General features: G+C 51.1%; 4 protein-coding genes across 6 annotated transcripts; all 4 read right to left on the bottom strand.

Moving 5' to 3' along the window:
- Positions 1-742: 742 nt before the first annotated feature.
- Positions 743-4,293, bottom strand: Fgf11 (fibroblast growth factor 11). Of its 3 annotated transcripts, none has more exons than XM_051180235.1 (5): positions 3,974-4,293; positions 2,233-2,343; positions 1,950-2,053; positions 1,177-1,397; positions 743-912 (listed from the first exon to the last, which is right to left on the bottom strand). In XM_051180235.1, exons 1-5 carry the CDS (start codon positions 4,164-4,166, stop codon positions 873-875), a joined length of 669 nt encoding a protein of 222 aa, XP_051036192.1. In that variant the 5' UTR covers positions 4,167-4,293; the 3' UTR covers positions 743-872. The 3 variants fall into 3 exon arrangements, with proteins under 3 accessions (XP_051036192.1, XP_051036194.1, XP_051036191.1); XM_051180237.1 differs by having other exon boundaries at positions 1,199-1,313; positions 3,974-4,292; XM_051180234.1 differs by having other exon boundaries at positions 1,199-1,397; positions 3,974-4,290.
- A 1,859-nt stretch (positions 4,294-6,152) lies between these two features.
- Positions 6,153-8,118, bottom strand: Tmem102 (transmembrane protein 102). Its single transcript, XM_051180233.1, has 2 exons — positions 7,568-8,118; positions 6,153-7,464 (listed from the first exon to the last, which is right to left on the bottom strand). Exons 1-2 carry the CDS (start codon positions 7,779-7,781, stop codon positions 6,173-6,175), a joined length of 1,506 nt encoding a protein of 501 aa, XP_051036190.1. The 5' UTR covers positions 7,782-8,118; the 3' UTR covers positions 6,153-6,172.
- A 5,807-nt stretch (positions 8,119-13,925) lies between these two features.
- LOC127219834 (uncharacterized protein SPEM3) lies at positions 13,926-16,816 on the bottom strand. The gene is made up of 3 exons (XM_051181594.1): positions 16,576-16,816; positions 15,845-16,044; positions 13,926-15,808 (listed from the first exon to the last, which is right to left on the bottom strand). Exons 1-3 carry the CDS (start codon positions 16,814-16,816, stop codon positions 14,159-14,161), a joined length of 2,091 nt encoding a protein of 696 aa, XP_051037551.1. The 3' UTR covers positions 13,926-14,158.
- Positions 16,817-19,333: 2,517 nt separating this feature from the next.
- Positions 19,334-21,257, bottom strand: Spem2 (SPEM family member 2). Its single transcript, XM_051180232.1, has 3 exons — positions 20,994-21,257; positions 20,820-20,877; positions 19,334-20,678 (listed from the first exon to the last, which is right to left on the bottom strand). Exons 1-3 carry the CDS (start codon positions 21,168-21,170, stop codon positions 19,384-19,386), a joined length of 1,530 nt encoding a protein of 509 aa, XP_051036189.1. The 5' UTR covers positions 21,171-21,257; the 3' UTR covers positions 19,334-19,383.
- Between the last annotated feature and the right edge of the window lie 695 nt (positions 21,258-21,952).

Here is a 21,952-nt window from a genome sequence, read left to right as displayed (position 1 = left end):
AATAAACCCTAGTTTCATCCTGGAAAAAAGGGCTGAGAGTCATGGTCTATGTCCTAAAGCTGAGATTAGGAGGAAATATGGCTCCAAAAAGGTCTAGAACACCAGGCTCTAGAATTGGGTGTCTCTGGGATAAGAAGGTTTAACGTATGGTGTGACCTGAGGCTGGTTCCAATTCAGACCAGGCCAATGGCTACATTAGGAGGCTCAAATTCAGCTTTTTTTTTTTTTTTTTTTTTTAAATCAGTGTCGGGGAGGGGGTATCTATCTAAGTCAAGAATAGAAGCATAAAGGATCCATGCCTGGGTTCCAATACCATGGCTGGGGTGTTCAGATGGATCTGAACCTGTCCAGACCAGGGCAGAAGGTAGTGTGGGCAGAGAAGGATACTAGTTCTGAGTGCCAGTGGGCCATCTAGTCATCTGTGGCTCCGTGGCGGCGTAAAGGAGTGCATAGCTCCAGAAACTGACTCAGCCAGGGTGAAGAGTATTAATTCCCTTGCTTTGTCAGTTTGGGAACCCCCCCAGCGCCATTTCAGGGAAAATTGGGGTTCTTTGGAGGGGAGGAGTTAATGTGAAAAGAAATAAGTGATCAGCCAGGATTATTTCAGGTACCCCATCTTGGAACCTCTCCTAGGTCCCAGGATCTAAGATCTCAATAACTCCAGAAGTCCCACTCAGTCCCTAAGCTCCTTCAGGGTACAGCACCTGCTGAGACCTGGCTACTTAGGGCTGTGTATGGCAACAGGGGTGACAGCGGCAAGGCCTGGAGCAGGCTAGGAGACAGGCTGTGGAGGTGGCTGGTTCGCCGGAAGTGCAGGGAGCCTCCAGTCCAGGACTACACCTCAAGGGGCAGGGGGACTGGAAGGGGAGGTCTCAGGGACACTGTGGAGAGAAGGCTCCCGGTACATGGCCACTGTGAAGGGGAGAGAGAGGAGCAGGGAAGGAGAATTAGGCACACAGAGAGCCAGAAAGAGTCAGAGCTCTGAGCGGCCTCCCTTCCCTTACACACACTCATCCTTGGAGAACCACACCCAAATGAAAAGAACTTCCCAATTCCCCAAAGGCTAAACCCTCCTAGTCTTGGACTATCATAACAGCATCTTGTTTAACATTTATGGCCTGGGCTGTGTGATGCAGAATACTCATGTCAAGGTCAATACCCTCCCACATGACCCACCTTTTCTGGAGCCCATACCCACCCTCCAGGAGCTTGGGCACAAAGTGGGCAGCTGCCTTGGTCTTCTTGACTCGGTTTCCCTTCATGACCCGGCCCTCCTTGTCCAGGCCTAGGTACCAGGCCCGGCCAGAACGTCGCTGGCGGTAGAGAGCAGAGGCATACAGGACATAGTAATTCTCAAAGACACACTCCTTAAAGCGACACTCTGCTGTGAAATGTGGCTGAGGAACAAAGATCCAGAAAGAGCATGGACAGAGAGAGAGAGAGAGAGAGAGAGAGAGAGAGAGAGAGAGAGAGGCTGTTATATCAGAAGGGAAGGAAGAAACAGTCAAGATACAACCCATACATTTTTTTCTAAAGGAGGATGGCAACCAATGAGGCCATGCAGAAACCAGAGCAGAGAGAGCAAGGAAAAGCCTGGAGGCCACCCAGGGGTAAGAACTGGACTAATAGGGGCTCTGGAAACAAGCTCTCTTCTATGCATTCCCAGCCTCTTACCACTTCCTGTCAGAGTAAAGATGAAGTTTAGAGGTGATAGGCTGAGAAGTGAGGGGGGAGTGTCCGAAAGAGTCAGACATCCAAAGAGCCTGGGGCACTTGAGGGTGAGCGGTGCAAATAGACTGGATGTACTCTCAAGGATCACTTTGGAACAGGCAGTCATCAGCCAAAGCAGGAAGGACAGAGTCCTGGGAGCAAGTCCTGTCTGTAGGAAAGGATGCTCACATGCTAAAGGTGTCCCCAGTACCCCAGGCCACTCAGCCTCATTGTCTTACCGAGCTGTACAATAGCCCCTCAGCATTCATGGCCATGTAGTGACCCAGCTTGGCACTCTGGATGGTGACTACACGGAGCCCCACGGGAATCAAATTGAAGTGGGCTGGGGGAGTAGAAAGCAGACCTCAGGACCCAAGTGCCTCACTCCTGTCTGAGTCCCCTCCCTACTCCAGCTCCACTGCTCCCCTTGAGGCTCAGGAAGACAGACTGAAGACAATAAAGCCTGTCATCTCCTGTCCCTGCCTCCCCACTTCCCACCCTGCAGCTGGCTTCCCCTCTCACTGAAGGAGCTGGTGTCCTCTGGGGTGCCCTGGATGCTCCCATCTGGATTCGCCTGGAGGTAGAAACCCTGGCGGCAGAACAGTTTGGTGACGATGCCTTTGAGCTGAGGCTCTGGAGAGAGAGACATTCATCTTTGAAAACGACATCTCTGTTCCCAGAAACATTCCTACACTTGGCGGGATCACAGGATGGAAGGAAGGGGAAATGAAGGGAGGACGGTTCTGGGCCTCAGCTCTCTTACCCTCCAAGCAAGCTTCCTCCTACCCCTCTTTGATTCCTGAGGAAGCTGGGGTGTGGGTCTCTTCCGCTTTCTCTAATCATGAGCGTCAGCTTAATTTATTGAAATTTATTTAAATGGCTTAATTCCTTTTCCCCCACTAGAGTTGGGGGAGGGGCAGAGAGGAGGTAGAAGAGAACAATATGAAAGGCAATGGACAGTGCTAGAGACGCAGGGCAATGTGTTTGCAAATGTCGGGATGATCAGCAAGGTGACCATAGGGAAGGGGCTCCCCCTCAGAAGTAGGGGTGGGACTGGGCTTGACTGACGCTGACTCAGCACCTGCTGCTGCTGCAGCTGCCGCTTGCTTGGCGCGGGCCTTGCTTTGGCTCAGCGCCGGCTTGTCTGACACTGACCCATCTGTCTGTTTGTCTGTCAGTCAGTCAGCTGGCTCACGAGGGTCCAGTTCTCCCTGAGGCCGAGCCTCTACCCTTCAGCCAGGTAACTAGTCTGGGATAGGGGACATTCATACCACATCAAGGAAAAGGAAGAGGGGACGGAGATGGAAAAGCAAGCTGCATCACGTGGAGGCTGGGTCCCACTCAGAGGGTGGGCTGCGGACTGTACCACTACCTAGCGTTGGTGGTGGGGGAGGAGGGCGCAAGGGGCTACCCCTAGGGGAACCGGCAGCAGGCTGGAGAGAGGCCAGAGGGACTCCCTAACTGCCGTACCTGGACGGGAATCACATACCAACCCTTACACCTCTCCTTTCCCGCGGCTTCCTCTCTGCCGATTTTCCTGTTCCCCCTTGTAAGTGGTACGACCCCCCCCTCCCAAGTCTCTGTGCAGGTCCTCAGCCTGAACTACGTGCATGAGTTCCTACTAGCGGAGGGTCCCTGGAGCCTATAGGATCGAATTTCCGAATTGCACAGGAGTAATGGGAGGGGGTGCTCAGCACCTTTCTCGAAGCGCAGGTCACAGAAGGAGGGCGTACGGAGGGGGCTGGCTGACGAGGTAGCTGCAAGGACACCCGGGGGAGAGCTGGAGAGATTGGCTCCTGGCCAGGCGAGCTCGACCAAGAGGAACAGAGCCAAAGCGTGGAGGGGCGGGAGAACCGGAGCGGGGGCGGGGCAGTCAGGGTTGCAGAAACCCTCGGGGTGACCCAAGCGTCCAGAACCCCCCAGGTCCCTCCGCTTCGGGTGGAAAGAATCGCGAGAACCTGCACGTAGGCGAAGAACCGTGGGGGGGTGGGGAGTCCTGTGTTTGAAGGGGGACAGACAGGAGCCTAGAAGCTTGGGTCGTTAGACTTGGCCCCTCAAACCTTCCCCTTGCCCTCGAAAGCAAGGAGACTCGGCAAAGTGGAAAGAAACTGAAGCATAGTCCCATAGCTTTTGTCGTTGTGGCCCACCTCTTCTACTTTTGGGACACCCTCCCCCCGCCCACGCCATCGGCTGCATTCTTCAGGGTCCCTGGTCTCAGACAGAAGGACTTCTGGCTCGGAGACCCCGCTCTAGCCACACTCACCTGGGCCGCGGTCCTGTCGCGTGGGCCGCCCCCCGCATAGTCGCACCTTGGACAGCAGGATGAGGAGCTGCTTCTGGCAAAGAGACTTGGTGCCGCGGGGACACACGCGCCGCTGCGCCGACACCGGCCGGCTGCTCCCAGGCTCGCGGACCTCCCGCTTCTGTCGGATCAGGCTGCTGGCCAAAGCCGCCATAGCGCCCCGGGAGAAGACACCCCCAAACCAGCAGGCTCCCGGAGCGCCCTGGGCTCCCCTAGAGGAGCCCTCTCACCAGGGCATGCTCTGGACCCAACCCACCGCCCCACCCACAGGACCTAAGGATTATTAAACCCCAGACCCTCCTTGCATCCTCCCCCCCCACCTCCAGCCACCAGCTCTCACCCTTGGGCCCTGCACTAGCTCCAGCAGCTCCAACAGCTTCAACACTTTTCAGTTGACCTCACCCATTAATTTTTGTCCCTAATGAAAGCTCTCCCCTTCCCTCCTCTCTGGCTCTGTCCCCACTTCCTCTATCCCAAAGTCAAGACCCTCCTAAATGTCCAAGATTTGTTCTCAATATCCTCAGACTTCTTTCCACCCTATTTTGGGGTCTCTCCTGCCCAACCTACTCTTGTAATCCGAAGGGTGTGGGTGTTTAGCTTTGGGGACATTAGCTCACCCTGGGCTGCTGTCAATGTCAGACAGGAACCCAGCCCTGATGTTTTTTCCTTTGCTGTACTCTAAATGGAGTGACTCTCCCACCCTCTTCAAAAGTACCCCCAAATATGTCTTAATATGTAGGCTCTCGAGGTTCCGTGAGAAGGGGTTCCCAAATCCTCTAGCTGGATAATGCTTTTTCTCACAGGGTTCCAGTATCTGAGGTTCTAGTACCACAGGGTTCCAGCTGCTGAGACCATTTTCTTACTTTGTCGCCCTCCACTCCTTTTGAAGTCACCTCCAAATCAGCCCTCCCTAGTGCATACACCAGGTGGTTATCTGGACCCTCTGTCACCCTGAAACGAGGAGCATCAGTCGATTCTGCTTGTTTTCTGGTTGCCCCTTAAATTTCCCGAGGAACAACTGGCACTACTTAGATCCCACACCCTCCAGTCTAACAGGGCCCCCAAGAGTGGAGAGCACCCACGTCGTCAGCACTCCTCAAACGTCAGCAGGCCTTAGTAAGTCATAGCGCATCCGAGCTTCCTGCCACAGGGCTTCCTCGTCCTCCCTGGGATTGCTAGACACCCCTTCCTTTCCCCGACGCCCCTCCACCTGTCCTGTCCTGTTGATCCGGGCGACGGGCGTCGCGGGCTCCGGCTCCAGGCTCCTCCCTCCCTGTCACCCGCAAGCGGAGGTTCCCCCCCAACGCCGGCTTAGGTGTCCCGGACCCCCAGGAGGGAGTGAAGATGTCCCTGCAGAGCGCCCCGGTTCGGCAAAGTCAGAACACTGGGCCTGGAGGTTGGACCAGCAGAGCGGTGGCGGCAGCAGCAGCGGCTGTGGGAAGCTGAGGCGGCGGCGGCGACAGAAGCTCCCCCTCCTCTGCGAGCCGGCCCGGGGGCGGGGCAGGGGGCGGAGACGCTGGGAAAGAGGGAGGCGAAGCTGGGCGGGCGGAACCCTGGGGTTCCTTGGAAGCTGTGAGTGGGGACTGTTTCTGAGGCAGGCGGAGTGGTGACAAGGCCTGCAAGTCTTGGGTTCAGAGGAGAAAAGACAAGGAAGCCTGATGCGGCGGGACTGGGGGTTGGGGGGCTAGACTGAGTGGCCGACAGTGAGAAAATGGAAAGGGACCCTACTGCCTGGATGGAAGTGAGGAGAGAAATGAATGAGGAATGTGTGTGTGTGTGTGTGTGTGTGTGTAGAAACAGAAACTGGGGTGGCTGTGCCACCCAGTCTGGGTTGTAATCCGGCCTTAGTGTCTCTGCTTTGGTATAAACCAAATTGATCAGAACCAGGTTTGCAAAAGGCAGTTCCGTCCCGCATTTTGCCATTCCTCCTGTTCGCTGTTGACGCTGAGAGATGTTTCCGGAGGCAGCACCTGGATAGGAGGGATGCCAGCCAGATTTAGTGAACTTGGGCCTCAGGCAGGACAAAACACTAGGGAGACCTTTTAGCAAAGAGGCTTTGGACTCAAGACACACAGTCTGTATGCGAAGGAGGAGCAGTCCCCTCCACGACCCTATCGCCAAAGGAAGCACTTCGCATTCATTCCATAAGAGTAGAAATCTTTAATGGGTTCCGCCCCCTATGCCCGCTAAACCGCCCCCTTTGCGGGCAACCTTGGCTTCCTCCACCGCCTCACGCAAGGCCTGTGCAGGGTCTCCGCGGAGCTGGGCCAATGCGCCACGCAGGGCAGCGGAGTCGTCTCCCATACAGAGCTTTCGGCCGCTCAAAAAATAATGAGGCAGCGTCCCGGCCTCGAGCACTCGGCTCAGCTCATCCAGTAGCCCAAGGCAACAAGCGCCGGCATTTTCCGGCCGGGCCAGGTAGAGCGCAGGGAGCCGCTCGCACGCCCAGTAGAGCAAGGTCCGCAGGAGGTAGGGCGCGGTGGCCCGGGTCCCCGCCACCAGCGGGCGCAGCAGCGCCTGGGCCGCCGCGTGTGCTTGAAGCAGCGGCGCGGGGATGCGCGCTTTGAGCGCCAGCTCCTGGCGGGCGAAGCACAGCTGCCATCCAGGGATGCCCTGCTGCTCCGGGAGGCTGCCCGGCACTAGGTAGAAAGAAGCCGACTCAGAGGCCAGTGGACCCGCCCACGAGTGGCTCCGAGCCCTGTCAGGCCAGCCTGTCACTGACACCACCGGGATCAGGTCGAAGAGCAGGAGGTGGCGTGGGGGCTCCGGAGTTGCCAGGAGGACCGTGGTGACACCAGCGTGGCGAGCTGCGTGAACTAGCCGCGGGGCGCCTGGGACCGGGATCAGGGACTCAGCGACTTCAGCCAGCTTAACGAAGAACCACGCAGCCACTTGAGTAGGGCATAATGTGGGCCATGCCTTCGGAGCCTCCGACAGCTTTGGGACTGGGCTTTCGTCGGTTTCCAATGGTTCAGGAGTTTCAAGATTGGTGATGTCACTGTAAGGCGAATAGGACCCTAAAAGGTCACTAGATGATTTTTCCACAGATGTGTGCGGCTCAGGCTCAGGGACACAATCATGCGACTGGTCTACAGAGCTTTCCTGGTCCTTGGGACTCTCTTTGCTATGGGTCTGGTGAGTCAAATCACATTTTTCTGGGACAGGGGGTCCTAGGCAATCCTGCCAGGTCTCCCGGACCGACATTCCGCACATCAGCTCTGGAAGGCGGAGCCACGCATAACAGGATTCCAGATCCAGTAGCAGCTCCGGCCCGGAGCCATCCAGAGAGAACACAGGCACAAGGAGTGTAAAGCCGGCATCATAATGAGGTCCCCGGGTGTAGGGACCTAAGGGGGCATGGCCTAAATCTAGGGAGCCTTCGCGAATCCCACCGCGAAGCAGAAGGAGTTCTGCCAGAGATGGAAAACGAGGGTCCTGGCGGTGAACTAGACCTAAAGTAAGAAAAGGGACCGTGAAGGTGTCAGGTGGTCCAAAGCCGGGGTGGGGTATGGTGAGGCTGGAGTTTGCAAATTTTCATAGTTGAGAATTACTTACCAAGCAGAGAGAAGACAAAATCCTTGGCTCGGAGAAGATCAGCTCCAGGCTTGGGCCCTTCACTCCAACTCTCCTGAACACCCAGCTCCTGAATCAACTGAGTCAGCTCCTGCAGCTGTGCGCCAGAGCAGAAGTCGATGTCTGTGAGCGGCCGGGCTGGGGCTGGGGGTGGTGGGCCCCACCAGGGGCCACTGCCCCAGACGGTGGAAGCCATGCTTCTCTATTGTTTGGGGTTAGGGCAAACAGATCCTTGGCAGGCCTTTCTCTGCTGCCCCAAAAGTTCTCCAGTTTTCCCTTCCTTCTGAGGTGGAGCACCGGCTACAGACAGTCCACAAGTGGGTTTTGCAGATGATGTGTTCTGCGTTTAATCTTCGAAATGAACAAATGACTACTTTCTTAGTCCTTTTCTTACATGTAGATTGAGGCCCGCTTAATCGGTTCACCTGACTCAGCAGGTTAAAAAAAGAATGGCTATTTGGGCCCCCCTGGGGAATACAGTAGCCAGTTTTTGCCACCACCCTTTGTCCACCTCCCTTTACCTCTTTTTCAGAAGAGGCTTATTGGTCCACAGCTTTCCGATTAAGAGGTCGCTGAAAAGGTTGTGAACAGAAAGCACGACAAAAGATTCTACAGGTAACTTCCTGATGGTCACATGTCCACGCCCTTTTCTGGAAGCTGTCTGGGTGGTTCGGGACTGGTCCCGCCTCCTGTGAGAGATCAGTCTTTCACCGTGCTGAGGTGTTGCTACCCTGGGAGTTGTAGTTTGTTTCCCTTCAATGCTGCTGCGTTGGAGCTGTCCCTATGCGCCCTTTCAATTGTGCTAAAGTAGTGCCTACTGGAAGCTGTAGTTTCTTCTTTCTTCCTTTTTCCCCCCTCTGTCTTCAGGTTTTTTATTTTGTTTTGAGACTGAGTTTCACTGTATAGCTCTGGATGGCTTGGAACTTGCTATGTAAACCAGGATGACTTCAATTCACAGAACTCAGCTTGCCTCTACCTCCTGAGTTTTGGGGGTTTAGGGAAGGGTGTATAGCACTGCCAGGAGTTGGTGACACACACTTTTAGTCCCAGCATTTGGGAGGCAGAGGTAGGTGGATCTCTGTGAGTTCGAGGCCAGCCTGGTCTACAGAGCAAGATCCAGGACAGGCTCCAAAACAATGCAGAGAAACCCTGTCTCAAAGAACTGGAAAAAAAAAAAAAAAAAAAAAAAAAAAAAAAAGGCACACAGCACAGCACCATGCCTGACCTTTTTCTTTTTTCATAAACTCTTGTTATATAACCCAAGCTGTCCTACAGCCACTGTATGTAGCCCAGCTGACCCTGAACTCACAGCAAGTTTCCCAGTTCTGCTTTTTTTTTTTTTTTTTTTTTTTTTTTTTTTTTTTTTATGTATATTGGTTTCTTGTCTGCCTGTGTCCGATGCCCTGGAACTAGAGTTACAGACAGTGCTATGATCTGAACCCTGGTCCTTTGGAAGAGCAGCAGTGGTGCTCTTAACCACTGAGCCATCTCTCCAGCCCCCCTACTTCAGCTTTCTCGGAGCTGGATTTACAGGCTCATGCCATTACACCTACCTGGAAGCTACAGTATATTGTTGTGTCCAGGCAATCCTATATGATCACTCATTGGAATTGGAGAAAATAGATAATAGGATGGATCTGAATAGTAAACAGTAACAAGAACATACACTTCATTCCATTTGTGGGGCTCCCTGATCTCTTAGATGAAGCTCTTTTTAGGGAATTCTGACTTCATTTTAATTTTAGCTTTGTTTATTTACTTGAGACAGGGCCTCATTGTGTAGTCTTGGCTGGCCTGAAACTATGTAGACCAGGCTGGCCTTGAACTCCCAGAGATCCACCTGCCTCTGCCTCTGCCTCCCCAGTGCTGGCATTAAGCCCTGATCATTTTAGAGACTATGATTTAGAAAAGCTATGCCAAGCTTGGGAGGTAGAAATTAGGAGGATGGCAGGTTGAAGGCCAGTCTGGGCATTTTTTTTTTTAATTTAATGTACATTAATGTGAAAATGTCAGATCCCCTAGGACCGGGGTTATAGACAGTTGTGAGCTGCCATGTGGGTGCTGGGAATTAAACTCAGGTCCTCTGGAAGTGCTCTTAACCACTGAGCCAACTCCCCACTCACTAGTCTGGGCAGTTTAGACTCTTTTTTTGTTTTTTCCAGACAGGGTTTCTCTGTGTAGCTTTGGAGCCTGTCCTGGAACTTGCTCTGTAGGCCAGGCTGGCCTCGAACTCATAAAGATCTGCCTGCCTCTGCCTCCCAAGTGCTGGGACTAAAGGTGTGTGCCACTAATGCCTGGTTTAGACTCTCTTTTTAAAAAGGAAAAAGCTGAGCCAGGGATTGGAGGCACACACCTTTAATCCCAGCACTTGGGAGGCAGATCTCTGTGAGTTCGAGGCCAGCCTGGTCGACATAGAGAGTTTCAAGACAGCCAGGGCCATGGTGAGACCTTGTTTAAAAGAAGAAAGAAAGAAAGAAAGAAAGAAAGAAAGAAAGAAAGAAAGGAAAAGCCACCTAATAATAATCCATATGGCTTGTCCAGGGTCAGAGTTGAGTGAGACAGATTGAAAAAAGGTTCTCTGGATTGGTGGCATCATCTTCCTGGAATCAAAGTTCATAATTTTAAGGTAGGAACATACAAGGTGACACAGAAGTGGACATCTGAATCCTGGAGGGGGATTGTAACCAGCAATGCTCACATCAGACCTGCAGAATCATGGCAGGGAAAACCTGGGGATTCGCAGTTACATGTATACAGAAACTGTTAGAACTGAAATTGAAGTCCAAGGGAAACTCCCAGACACATGAGGTCAGCCCACAAAAACTAGGGCAGGAGAATACTTTCAGTAACCTACTCTACCAGAAACCAGAGTATGGGATCAAACCATAGCACAAACACAGGATGGGGCTGGGAGTGAGATAATGGGACAGGTAATAAACTAGTAAAACACAAAGTAGACCCACAGACCAGACCCTTCACCAGGCCTGGGCTTCTGACACTCCCTCAGCCTCTGATTACTATTCTGGGATGCTTTGAAAGCGTAGAGGATTGTGACAAGTATGGTGGCCCAAGTTTATAATCCCAGCAATTGAGCAGCTGAGGCAGGAGGACTACCACGAGCAAGAGACTCATGTGATGCAGAGCGAGTTCCAGGTGGACCTAGCCTAGAGTGAGACACAACCCAAAATTGGGGTAGGGCTGTAAACTAACTCCTGGAAAAGAGCTTATCTGGGAAGCCCAGACTTAAGGGGTTTCAAGTCACTGCCAAAGGTAGGGTCTCTTTCCACTTCGGCCACTGTAAACAGAGAACCAGGGACACAGGTTTATATATCTGACTGTGACCCAAGAAGCCAGATCAAGGGGCATCAAGACTGGGATGGTTTGGTTTTTTGCTTTGTTTTGTTTTCTAATTTACTTTTGTGTATGAATGTTTTGACTGCATGTGTGTCTGTGTACCATTTGTGTGCCTAGAGCTCTTGAAGCCAGAAGATGGCCTGAGATCCCACAGGACTGGAGTTACAGGTGGTTGTTAGCCACCATGTGAGTGCTAGGAATTGAACCTGAGTTCTCTTAATGGCTGAACCATCTCTCAAGCTCCATGTATGAGTGTTACTGCCTATATGTATATATGTGTACCATGTGATTGCCAGGTACCTTCAGAAGTCAGAAGAGGGCATTGGATACCCTGGCACTGGAGTTATGGATGATCATGAGCCAATGTGTGGGTGCTGGAAACTGAACCTGAGTCCTCTGCTAGAGCTGCTAGTGATCTGCTGAGCCCTCCCTCCATCCCTTGAAGGGGTACCAGGCAAAGGGCATTTGTATATATCTTTCTGAACCACTCTAAAAATTAACAAGGTCCTCTGGTTTTTCTGAGAGCCTTGAAGATATTGGAAATAGCAAGTATTTGGTGGCACATGCTTTTAGTCCCAGCACTTGGGAGGCAGAAGCAGGTGGATCTAGAGTTTGAAGCCACCTTGGTCCAAGACAGCCAAGGCTACACAGAGAAACCCTGTCTCAAAGAAGAAAAAAAACCAATAAATAATAAATGAAAATGTTGGGAATGGATGAAAAGGAATGTTCTTTAAAGAGAATTCGAAAGTACCACGTCCCAATAAAATAGAATTTTCTTTTATTTTTAACTCTCCCTCTCCTCTCTCTCTCTCTCTCTCTCTCTCTCTCTCTCTCTCTCTCTCTCTCTCTCTCGTGTGTGTGTGTGTGTGTGTGTGTGTGTGTGTGTGTGTGTGTGGGTGGGTGGGTGTAGGTCAAAGACAACTTGTGCAAACTGGTCCTCTGTTTCCACCATGTATATCCCAAGATCAAACTCAAGTTATCAGGCCATCAGGCTTGACTGGTTTACCCATTCAGCTATCTGGCCAGCTTCCCTTCTCCTCCTCCTCTTCCTTTCCTTCTTAATTTTCTTGGTGTTGGAGATACGGTTTCACTGTGTGTAGCTCTGGCTGTCCTGCAACTCACTTTGTAGACCAGGATGGTCTTGAACTCAAAGACATCTACCTTCCTCTGCCTCCCAAGTGCTGGGAATAAAGGTGTGTGCTACCCCCACATGCCCTGCTTCCCTTTCTTTCTAATTACATTTTTATTTTGTGTTTGTGCACATCCATACATCCACAGCACAGCTTCCATGTGGAGCTCAAAGGACATCTTGCAGTAATTATCTCTTTCTACCTAGGGACCAAACTCACATCAGGATTGGCAGCAAGTGCCTTTACCTTGTGAGCCATCTCACCAGACTTCTTTCCTTTCCTTTCTATGGAGACAGAATCTCATGTAGGTCAGGTTGTCCTTAGTGGTTGGCTTTGAATTCCTAATTCTCTTGCCTCTGCCTCCCAAGTTCTGAGGTTACAAATCATAAACCACCATTCCCTGTCTTTAAAGGAAAGAATGATCCATGGTATCTCAGGTGTGGTGGCTCACACCTAGAATTCTAATTCTCAGGAAGTTGAGGTGGGAGAGGTTTGCCTCCAATTTGAGGCCAGCCTATAACTATACAGTCCCTTCAGCCTGCCAGAAGTAGTCAGATGTCTATAGTTTCCAAAATCAACCGGAGGCCCCGTTGTCCCTGACCAGGTACCCAGATAGGTCATGTGGTCTTTGATGCCCACTGGAAACAGTAACTGGCAGGGAAAACTGTGAAGCTCTATCTCCTAGGTTTCCTTGTCAAGAAGTAAATTACACCACACAGTGGGTATCAGGATAACCTGAGCTACAGTGTGTGTATGTGTGTGTGTGTGTGTGAGAGAGAGAGAGACAGAGACAGAGAGCCAGACAGAATCAACTCCCTTCTCCTGTAAAAAAAGCCAGGCATAGTAGTGGTCATGCCTACAAAGCCAGCACTCATGATGCTAAGGCTGCATGTGTGCAAATAGGAGTCCAGTATAGGCTATAGAATGAGTTCATAGCTAGCCTGGGCTACATAGCAAAAGCCTGTCTCAAAAATTTTTTCTATGATGGAAATATCCTGTCTCTGCTATCTGAGCTCCATGTGGCTGTCAGAACGTAAAAATATGAAGACTGAAGAACAGAATTTCAATTGTTTTTGTCTTTTGAGACAGGCTCTTGCTATGTAGCTCTGTCTGGGTTCAAAATGCAAATCACCTTGCCTCAGCCTCTTACATTCTGATCTTACAGATGTGCACTACTCTACCCAGCTCAGATTAAAAAAAAAAAAACTTTATTTTATGTGCATTGGTGTGAAGGTGTCAGATACCCTGGAATTGGAGCTATAGTCTTGAGCTGTCATGTGGGTTCTGTGAATTGAACCCAGGTCCTCTGGAAGAGCATCTAGTGCTCTTGACCACTGAGACATCTCTCCAGCCTCCAGATTTATTTGTTGAAACCAGGCCTATGTAGCCCTTGTCCTAGAGCTTATTATGTAGATCAGATTGGTCTTAAACCCACAGACCTACCTCTACCTCCTGAGTATTGGGATTAAAGGCGTTCACCACTATGCCCAGCTTAAATTTTTTTTCAATGTGTGTGGCTAATTGCCTGTATATATGTCTGTATACCATGTGCAGTGCTCACAGAGACCAGAAGATGATATTGCATTGACCCTGGAACTGAAGTTATAGACTACCGTGAGCTACCAGGTGAACCCTGGGAAATGGACCGGAGTCCTCTAGAAGAACAATATATGCTCTAAACAGATGAGCCATCTTTCCAGTCCCTTAAATTTTTAAAAAATTTCTTTTCAAGACAGGATCTCAACTAGCCGATGCTGATCTTGAACTCATTATATAGCTGAGGGTTCTTTTTACCTCCTGGTTCTCCTAATTCCACCCACCAAGTGCTGGGATTATAGGTGAACAACAACGCTTGGTGAGAATTTTAAATTTTAATTGACATCCTAATAGTCACATTTGGATAGTGGCTACTATCTGTTTTCCTGAAACACAGCTCTTGAGCCTGGAAGGTAATGGGTTTGATTATGGAGCTGTGGATAAAGAATAGAGGCATGTTATTTCTGTGTCTCTTTAAAATGAGGATGGTCAATGTGAGTGGTGACACTGGGATGGAGAGCCCAAACAACCACAGAATGCTTCTCTTGCCTCTTTATTCCTGATGCGTATTTGCTCCCTCTTTGTTTAAGGTCCTCATCACATTTTGATATCCCCATTCCTTCTGGGTCTCCTCTGAGTTTTTGAATACTTCTTGACAAGGGCGCCTGGGAGATAGAGCTTCACACTTTTCCCTGCCAGTTACTAACTGTTTCTGGCGGGAATCAAAGACCACATGACCAGCTCGGGTGCTTGGTCCAGGACAACGGGGCCTCCAGTTGATTTTGGGAGGCATAGACATCTGGCGATACTTCTGGCAAGATGAAACAGCTGCATTTGCAGTGTGGTATGCCCATTCTTGGCTGTCTAATCTCGGGGAGGATGGCTGTAGTTCAATTAGAACAGGCACCTCTGAAAAACTTTTCAGGTCAGGGGAGAGTACTTGGGCCTTGGAAGGGCTGGTGCTTTGGTTGACTGGCTCTGTATTATCTGTCTTACATACACAGGATTTCACTGAGGAAGATGTCAGCTGTAGTGTTTGTAGTGGGCCCAAGACTTGGGTGGAAGCAGTACCTGGAACAAAACTTGTTTTTTTGTTGAGGCCAGCTTGCTGGGTAAGGCCTGGGGTCTTAAAGCCAGAGCCTTGGCCAAGTGCTGGGTTCTGATGACTGCCAGAATCTTGATCAATTGCTGGACACTCCTGAAGGTTAGGGTCTTGGCAGTGCTCTGAACTGTAAACACCAACATCTTGGTTAAGGTTCAATCTTTTTTCTGCTGTGGTGACATTGATTAGGCAGGGACTCTTGTGGGAGTCTGTGTCTTGGTTTAGATTTGGGACTCTGTAGATTGCAGGATCTTGAATAAAGCCTAAATTCTTGTAGTCTCCTGAGTCTTGAGTGAGGCCTGAACTCTTACAGAAGCAAGAGGTTTGGACAAGACCTGGGCTCTGGGAGGAACTAGATTTCTGGGTAAGTTCAGCGTTTTTATTAATTTCAGAGTCTTGGGTATAGTACGGGATCTTCTGTGATCTAGAGTCTTGAATAAGGCCTACATTCCTGCAGATTCCTGGATGCTGTGCATTTCTTGAACCATTATTTCTGGAATCTTGAGAGGGGTCTAGCCTCTTTTGGTCAGTTACTGGGGAGAGATCTTTATTTTTGTTGATTACAGTGTCTTGGTTTAATGCAACATTCCTAAAAACCACAGAGTCTTGCATAAAGCTCAAAGTCCTCTGACCAGATGTTTGATTGAATATTATATTCTTTTGGAGCCTGGAAGGTTGGATTAAACCTAAGTTTCTAAGGACACCAGCATCTTGGATAGCAGCTGAACTCCTTCGACCAGAATCTTGAGTGATATCTAGGTTCTTTTGAGGGCAAGGGTCTTGGGAAATATTTGGATTCACGCAGAGGTAAGGATCTTGAGTACAGACTGGAAACTTGTAGAAACCTGAGTTTTTGTGGAGGCATGGATTCAGGATAAGTCCTGGGTTCTTATGAAGGCCTGGATTTGGGACAAGGTCTGGGTTCTTTTGGAGTCCTGGATTTGGGATAAGGCCTGGACTCTTCTGGAGTCCTGGATTTGGGATAAGGCCTGGGTTCTTCTGGAGTTCTGAATTTGGGGCAAGACTTGGATCCTTTTGGGGTTCTGGATTTGGGGCAAGGCCTGGGATCTTCTGGAGTCCTGGATCTTGGATAAGGCTCAGGTTCTTCTGGAGTTCTGGATCTTGGGTAAGGCTCAGGTTCTTCTGGAGTCCTGGATCTTGGATAAGGCTCAGGTTCTTCTGGATCCCTGGATCTTGGATAAGGCTCAGGTTCTTCTGGAGTCCTGGATCTTGGGCAAGGCTTGGGTTCTTCTGGAAATCTGGATCTTGGGTAAGGCCTGGGTTCCTGGGAACTCTGGAATCCTTGGCAAGGGATGGGGTCTTTTGAAGATCAAAGCCTTGGTTAAGGGTTGGATTCTCAGGGCTTAGGGGTTGGATTAAGGTTTGAGAAATGGTGGAGAACTGAGAAGGGCTAGAGAAGTAAGTGGTGGAGACAGTCTGAGGAGATTTGGAGGTTGAGAGAAAGGTGGGGGTTTGTGTCAAGTTGGAGGACTTCTGATGGTTAGATTGAGGAACAACAAATGTTCTGGGAGAAACAAGCGGCAGAGCAAGAGTACACGGTGTGGGGATGGTGGGCAGTGTGCTCTGAGCAGTGCTTGGAGAATGAAAACAAGGTTGAGAGGGAGTGGCATCCTGGGTGTAGACTAGGAACTTGGGGTAGACTGGAGCGTGGGAGTCTTCGTTTTTGCTCTCAGAGCAGCAAGGATGAAAGCTGCAGTAAGGGAAGGTCTTCGGCTGGGAGAATTTATCTTTGGCATTGTTTGAAATCTCCCACTCCATGTTCCCCAACTCCAGGTAACCAAGTATAGACCCAGCAGGAGGCACAACACTGTCCCCACCATGCGGTTTTTGAGTTTGTTCAGAAGTACCAGAATTCACCAAGCCCTTCACCTCTTGGGGCCTGGAGAGGATGTTCAAGTCCTTCCTGAAACACCTCGAGCTCTGGGAGTTGTGCTTAAGGAAGACATTCTGCTTTACTCTTCGGGCATCATAGACCATATGGCCAGTGGACAAGCTGGGGCCAAAGGTAGCCAGCATAGCCGGAACGGGAGGTAAGGTAGGGGTAGTGGTGGTGACAGGGACTTGAGCAGAGGCCTGAGTAGTAGTCATGGTCATGGATAGTGCTAGGGCAGGGGCTGGGACAGAGGTTGGGCCAGACACTGGGGAATGGGCATGCGAAGGAAGTAGGGAGCAGGGTGGGGCATGTGCTGAGGCTTGAGGTGCTGTTTGCTCAGGGACATCCACTTGGGGGTAGGTCAAGGTGTGTACTAGGACTTGGGCTGGGTCATGGTCTTGGCATTGGAAGCAAGCATGTGCAGGACCCTGGGTTGGGGGTTGAGATAATGTATGGGCTGAGGTTTGTTCAGGGCCATGGACTAAACCCTGAGTTTGGGTTGGGTCTGGCACCTGGAGGGCAATAGGGGGCAGGATGTGGGGCTGGGCCTGATCCAAGGAATGGGCTTGACTGTGGGTTGGGGCCTGGACTGGGAGATAGGGTGGAGTGGAGGCTGGGTTATGAGATGGGGTTGGGGGTGGAGCATTGGCTGGTATTGGGGCTTCACTGAGGGCTGGGATAGGAGCTGAGATAAAATCTGATGCATGGACTGGAGGGGTGTGGGCTGAGGTATGCTCAAGACCCTGTGCACTGAACTGAATGGGTTCTGAAGTCTGAGTCTGGGCCTGAGTGGAGGGGAGCTCATTAGTGTTGGTTGAAGAACAGGTTAGAGCCTGGGCTGGAACGTGGGATGAACTGTCATCTGGTACCTTATTCTTGTTCTTTTGGTATGAAGGAGGTGGGACCCTGTTCAGCTTGCTTATCTTTGGAATCTGGGGAGAAATCTCTGGCCTGGAAAATAAAGGAGCCTGAATCTTCATGACTGTAGCCTGAGGGGCTTCCCCAGCTCCCATCAGTCCCTCTTTCCACAGTTCCCATGGAGTGTCTGTGGGAGTTTTGTCATGTCCACATTGGGGTGGCATCCAGCAGCACCTAGAAATGTTCTCATCATTTGTGTCTGGTATCCAAGAGTCAAGGTGATTGACATGCCCGAGGAGGAAATTGGGGTGGTGATGGAATCGAGAAGGCATTCTTGAGCACAGGTTCTTGGGGTCTGCAGCGCAGTGCACACACATGGGTCGGCTGTTTAGACCAGTGGGTTGCTTGTCTGCAGGGAAAGGAGGATGAGAAAGGACAGGGTGCCCAAGTGCAAATTGGAACTGTGACAAAAGGGACAAGCCACATCCCCAGGAGACCATGTAGCAACCCGCTCACCTTTGGGGAAAAAATGATGGAAAAGAATCCTCAGTGAGTTCTTCAGATGCTTCCAGAGCTGGAGAAGCAGAGGAAGGAGAGCCCAGAAGTGGGGTGAGCCCCAAAGGACGGAGTTTGTCCCAGCAGCCCTCCCACTTCAGCCTCTTGAACACCCAAGATGTTGTCAGGCTAAGGATGGTGGCACATGTCAGGCTAAGGATGGTAATTACAGCACTCAGGAGACTGAGGCAGAAAGATCTCAAGCTTGGGATTCAAACAGCCACATAGTAAGACTTTGTCTCAAAACAAATAAGCAAACAAAGCCCAGAGCCCCCTCCACCCTGCTGCCCAGCCCCTGCCCTGACCAGAGTCACCACATTGATTCCCACGTTGAGCAAGATGAAGCTGCCCAGAATCAGAAGAATCGAATCTCCTAAATCCTGGCATTTCCTGAGGTTGGTGCCAGAGCATGCTTGGGCTCTGTGATAGATTTGCTCACCCATGACCTAGGGTCCCAGGACTACCTGGGCCCCATGGCTCCCACATACTAGGAAGCAGACTCCCCTAGTGGGGGAGGGGAGGGGACCTGAGTCACAATGGGCAGGTGATCACAATGAGTTCGTGAAGAGAAGGGCCCAGGATGAAATTCCCTGGTAACCAGGGCTGAGGAATCTAAGCCTATAGGCAGGCCAGCACCCTAACTCTTCTATCAACTATCCCCCCACAGTGATCTGATTCACTCAGCCCAAACATGCCTCATGCCATCACTCCTGCAGTTGAAAACCCAGAATCTCACCCCTTGATTACTCCTAAGACTGGAAAGCTCTTGACCTCAGAGCCCTGGCTGAAATCTAGAGTCTCTGTCTTCTTCTTGAGCTCTACCTCAAGCTTTTATCTGTCTGACCTTGTTCTTTTTCTTCCCCCAAGTTTATTTTATATATATATATGAGTGTTTGACTACACATATGTGTGCCACATGTATGCGTCGTATACATGGAGGTCAGAAGAAATCAGGTCCTCTGGAACATGGAGTCACCATGTGGGTGCTGGGAACTGAACCCAGGTCCTCTGCAAAAGCAAGTGCTTAGCCAAAGAGCCATCTCTAAGCCCTGATCTCAGTTTCTGGAGCAGATCTGAGTCAGTCCCTTCTGTGAAAAGGGAAAACTGCAACAAGATGGGTGCTCTGGAGGCTTGCGATGTGCAGTTTTCAGTTTAAGACATTTGAGACAGGATCAAGAGGGGCCTACTGGCAGGAACATGGCCCCTTGGGCAACAGGAACATCATGACAAGGGAGACTGGTTTCTCATATCAGGAATCCCAGGCTGATGAGAGGAGAGGTATTTCCAAACCACAAACGACAAGGGTTTCTGGACTTTCTCTTTATTCCTTCCTCCACGCCCTGTTCCTCTGCCCAGATTCACCTGCTGGTCATATAAGTTTCCCTGTCCGACTTCTATGCAGAGAGGGCCTTGAAGCTGAGGCAGAAGGCAGTGGCAATGAGCTGGCCCGCCCTCTGTTCTCTTGCACCTGCCTTTTCAACTCCAGGCTGTCGTATACCTGGTAGTTGGCATTGCCACCTGGATTCCGACTGAGCGGAACAAAGGTGGTTGGAGGTGGGGTTGGATCAGAAGCCTGGACTTCAGGTAAGGGCTGGGAGGAGTGAGGGATCATCAAACCGGAGCTGGCAGCAGGGGCCCTTTGGTAAGCCTCACCCAATGCTGTGAGGGAAGTAGAAGTGGTTAGAGGATGCCGAGAGGGAAAAACCTCACTCCAGTCAGCTGCTCGCCTGCGGACTTCATGAGATTCCCGGGAACTGTAACCCACATGTCCTACGGATTGGGGTGGGCTGTGGGTATAGCTAGGGAGGGTCTGCCGGTGGGCCTGTGGGGAGTTGTGCTCCCAATAGCCCTGGGCCTCTGACCTGGGGTTCCTGGATCCAAAGGCCGGTGTTGGCTCACAGCCGTCCACCCCACGCCGCCGCTGATCCCAGGCATCGTGCGGTATGTGGCCCCCTGAAGAGAAAGGGCTATAGCCCACAGTGACCCAGGAAGGGTTAGGAAGCAGCCGGCGGGCAGGTGGTGGCGGTGAAGCCCAAGGCTCAGCTTCCACATTTCCCCAAATCCGGGACTGTGAGTAATGGGGACCGAAAGTCTGTAGCCTCAGTTCTGACTTGGCTTCTACCCGCTTGGGCAAGCGGCGCAGCTCTGGTGACAGGTAGAGAGAGGGTAAGGGGAGGCTGGCGAGGATCCCACCCTGGCGGCCCCACAGTCTTACATTGGATGCCCGACCCTTTGGCTTATAAAAACCACCCCAGTCCCTATGGGGGTATTTGGGATGTGGGCAGGACTGGTCATCCTCCGGAAGGGAATCCCGGTTTTCCAGGTCACAAAAGGGCAGTGGCCTCGGCTGTAACATCTTGTAGCTTTGAGGTTGTTTACGAAAGGGTTGGTAGCGGTGGGAGAGCTGCCTGCAGTTTCGAAGCCTCTGCTGGTGGTTGTAGCGGCCCTGTGGGTAGCGGTTGTGGCTGCCCTGCTGGTGGCGGCTGCGGCAGCGCCTGCGGCGGCGCCTGCTGCTGCTGTAGCGCTTACGGAGATAGTGGTAGGAGGAAGAGGAACAGTGTGTGGGTTGCGCCATCTTCACTTGTACCGGGTCCAGGATACAGTGGATGTGGACGTCCTGGAAGTTGTCTGGGGGCTCTTTGAGGAGACATTCGGTAGCCTGGACTTCATCAGCCACAGACGAGCCAAAAAGTTCAGGGTTAGGGACACTTGGTCCAAATATTTTAGGATCCGTGTGGTGTGTGTGTGTGTGTGTGTGTGTGTGTGTGTGTGTGTGTGTGTGTGACTATTGTTTCATATACTTACTTTTCTGATTCATCCAACAGATCATCTTGTCTAAGGCATTCTGGAGCCCATGCCACATCTGGGGGTGGTGGGGAGATGGGAGTGAAGACCAGCTTTCTGATAGCATCTCCATTCCCAACAATCCCACCCGTTTCTGCAAATGCAGCAAGCTTGTAGCTGGCTTTTCTACTCAACCTTCTTCATCCCTATGGGTGAGCCACAGTAATCACTGACCACAGTTGTCACATTGATGCTGATGTTAACAAGAATGATGAGACCCAGCAGCAGGAATAGGATGTCCTCAGCATCCTGGGGGCTTTCTTGGTATTGACTGCAACACCCCAGGGTGCCCTGCCACAGCTGGTTTTCCATGGTGGGGGGGTCCTAAGGCCACCTGGGCCACCCCCCCACCCAGCCCAGCCCACACTGTATTCATGCCAGTACCAAGAGATGCTAACTATCTGGGAGAGGGAGCCAGGTCATAATGAATCAGGTTAGAGTCATAATGGAGAGGTAGAGGCTCTCTTATTCACTAATTTGACCCCTTACATGATAGTTTTTATCCTTGCTTTTATCCTTGACAGAACATGGGCCAGATGCACTTGAGTTCAGTCTTCTCTGCCTCTACTCTTAACCCCACATCTGGTTTCTGATCAGAAAGTATGGTAGCTCCAGTTATGAGACAATCTTCACAGGGTCAAAATATCCATAAAAGATTTCATTGCTCTTCTGAGACATGGCAGCATATGTTGACATGTCCCCTTTCTTGCCTGCTTTGAGACCAACATCTAAAGTGATAATGAATGACACATAACAGTGCCAACCCTTCCCCATCCTGACCATTTCCTTGTAACCCTTTGTTCACTTAGCATCATGTAGACTTGCACTTGATGATTACAGGTGACAATTACCAACACTGACTGTGTCCTCCCTCCTTCCAAAACAAACTGTCTTATCAACCCATCCCCTGCCACCTTAAGAACAACCACAGCACAGCATTGTAGCAATGGGCTCGTCAGTCCTAGCTGCTGGAGAGGCTGAGGCAGGAAGAGCTCTAGTTCTGGAGCTAGTGATACCATCTCAAACACACACAGTGTAGTGAAATGGTAGAATACTTGCCAAACATGTTTACTCAGCATTAGAAAAAAATTAAA

This window comes from Phodopus roborovskii, unplaced genomic scaffold (assembly GCF_943737965.1).
Source record: "Phodopus roborovskii unplaced genomic scaffold, PHOROB, whole genome shotgun sequence".
Taxonomy (NCBI): Eukaryota; Metazoa; Chordata; class Mammalia; order Rodentia; family Cricetidae; genus Phodopus; species Phodopus roborovskii.
Note: the sequence above shows the minus strand (reverse complement) of the source record. Positions and strands in the feature narration are given on the sequence as shown.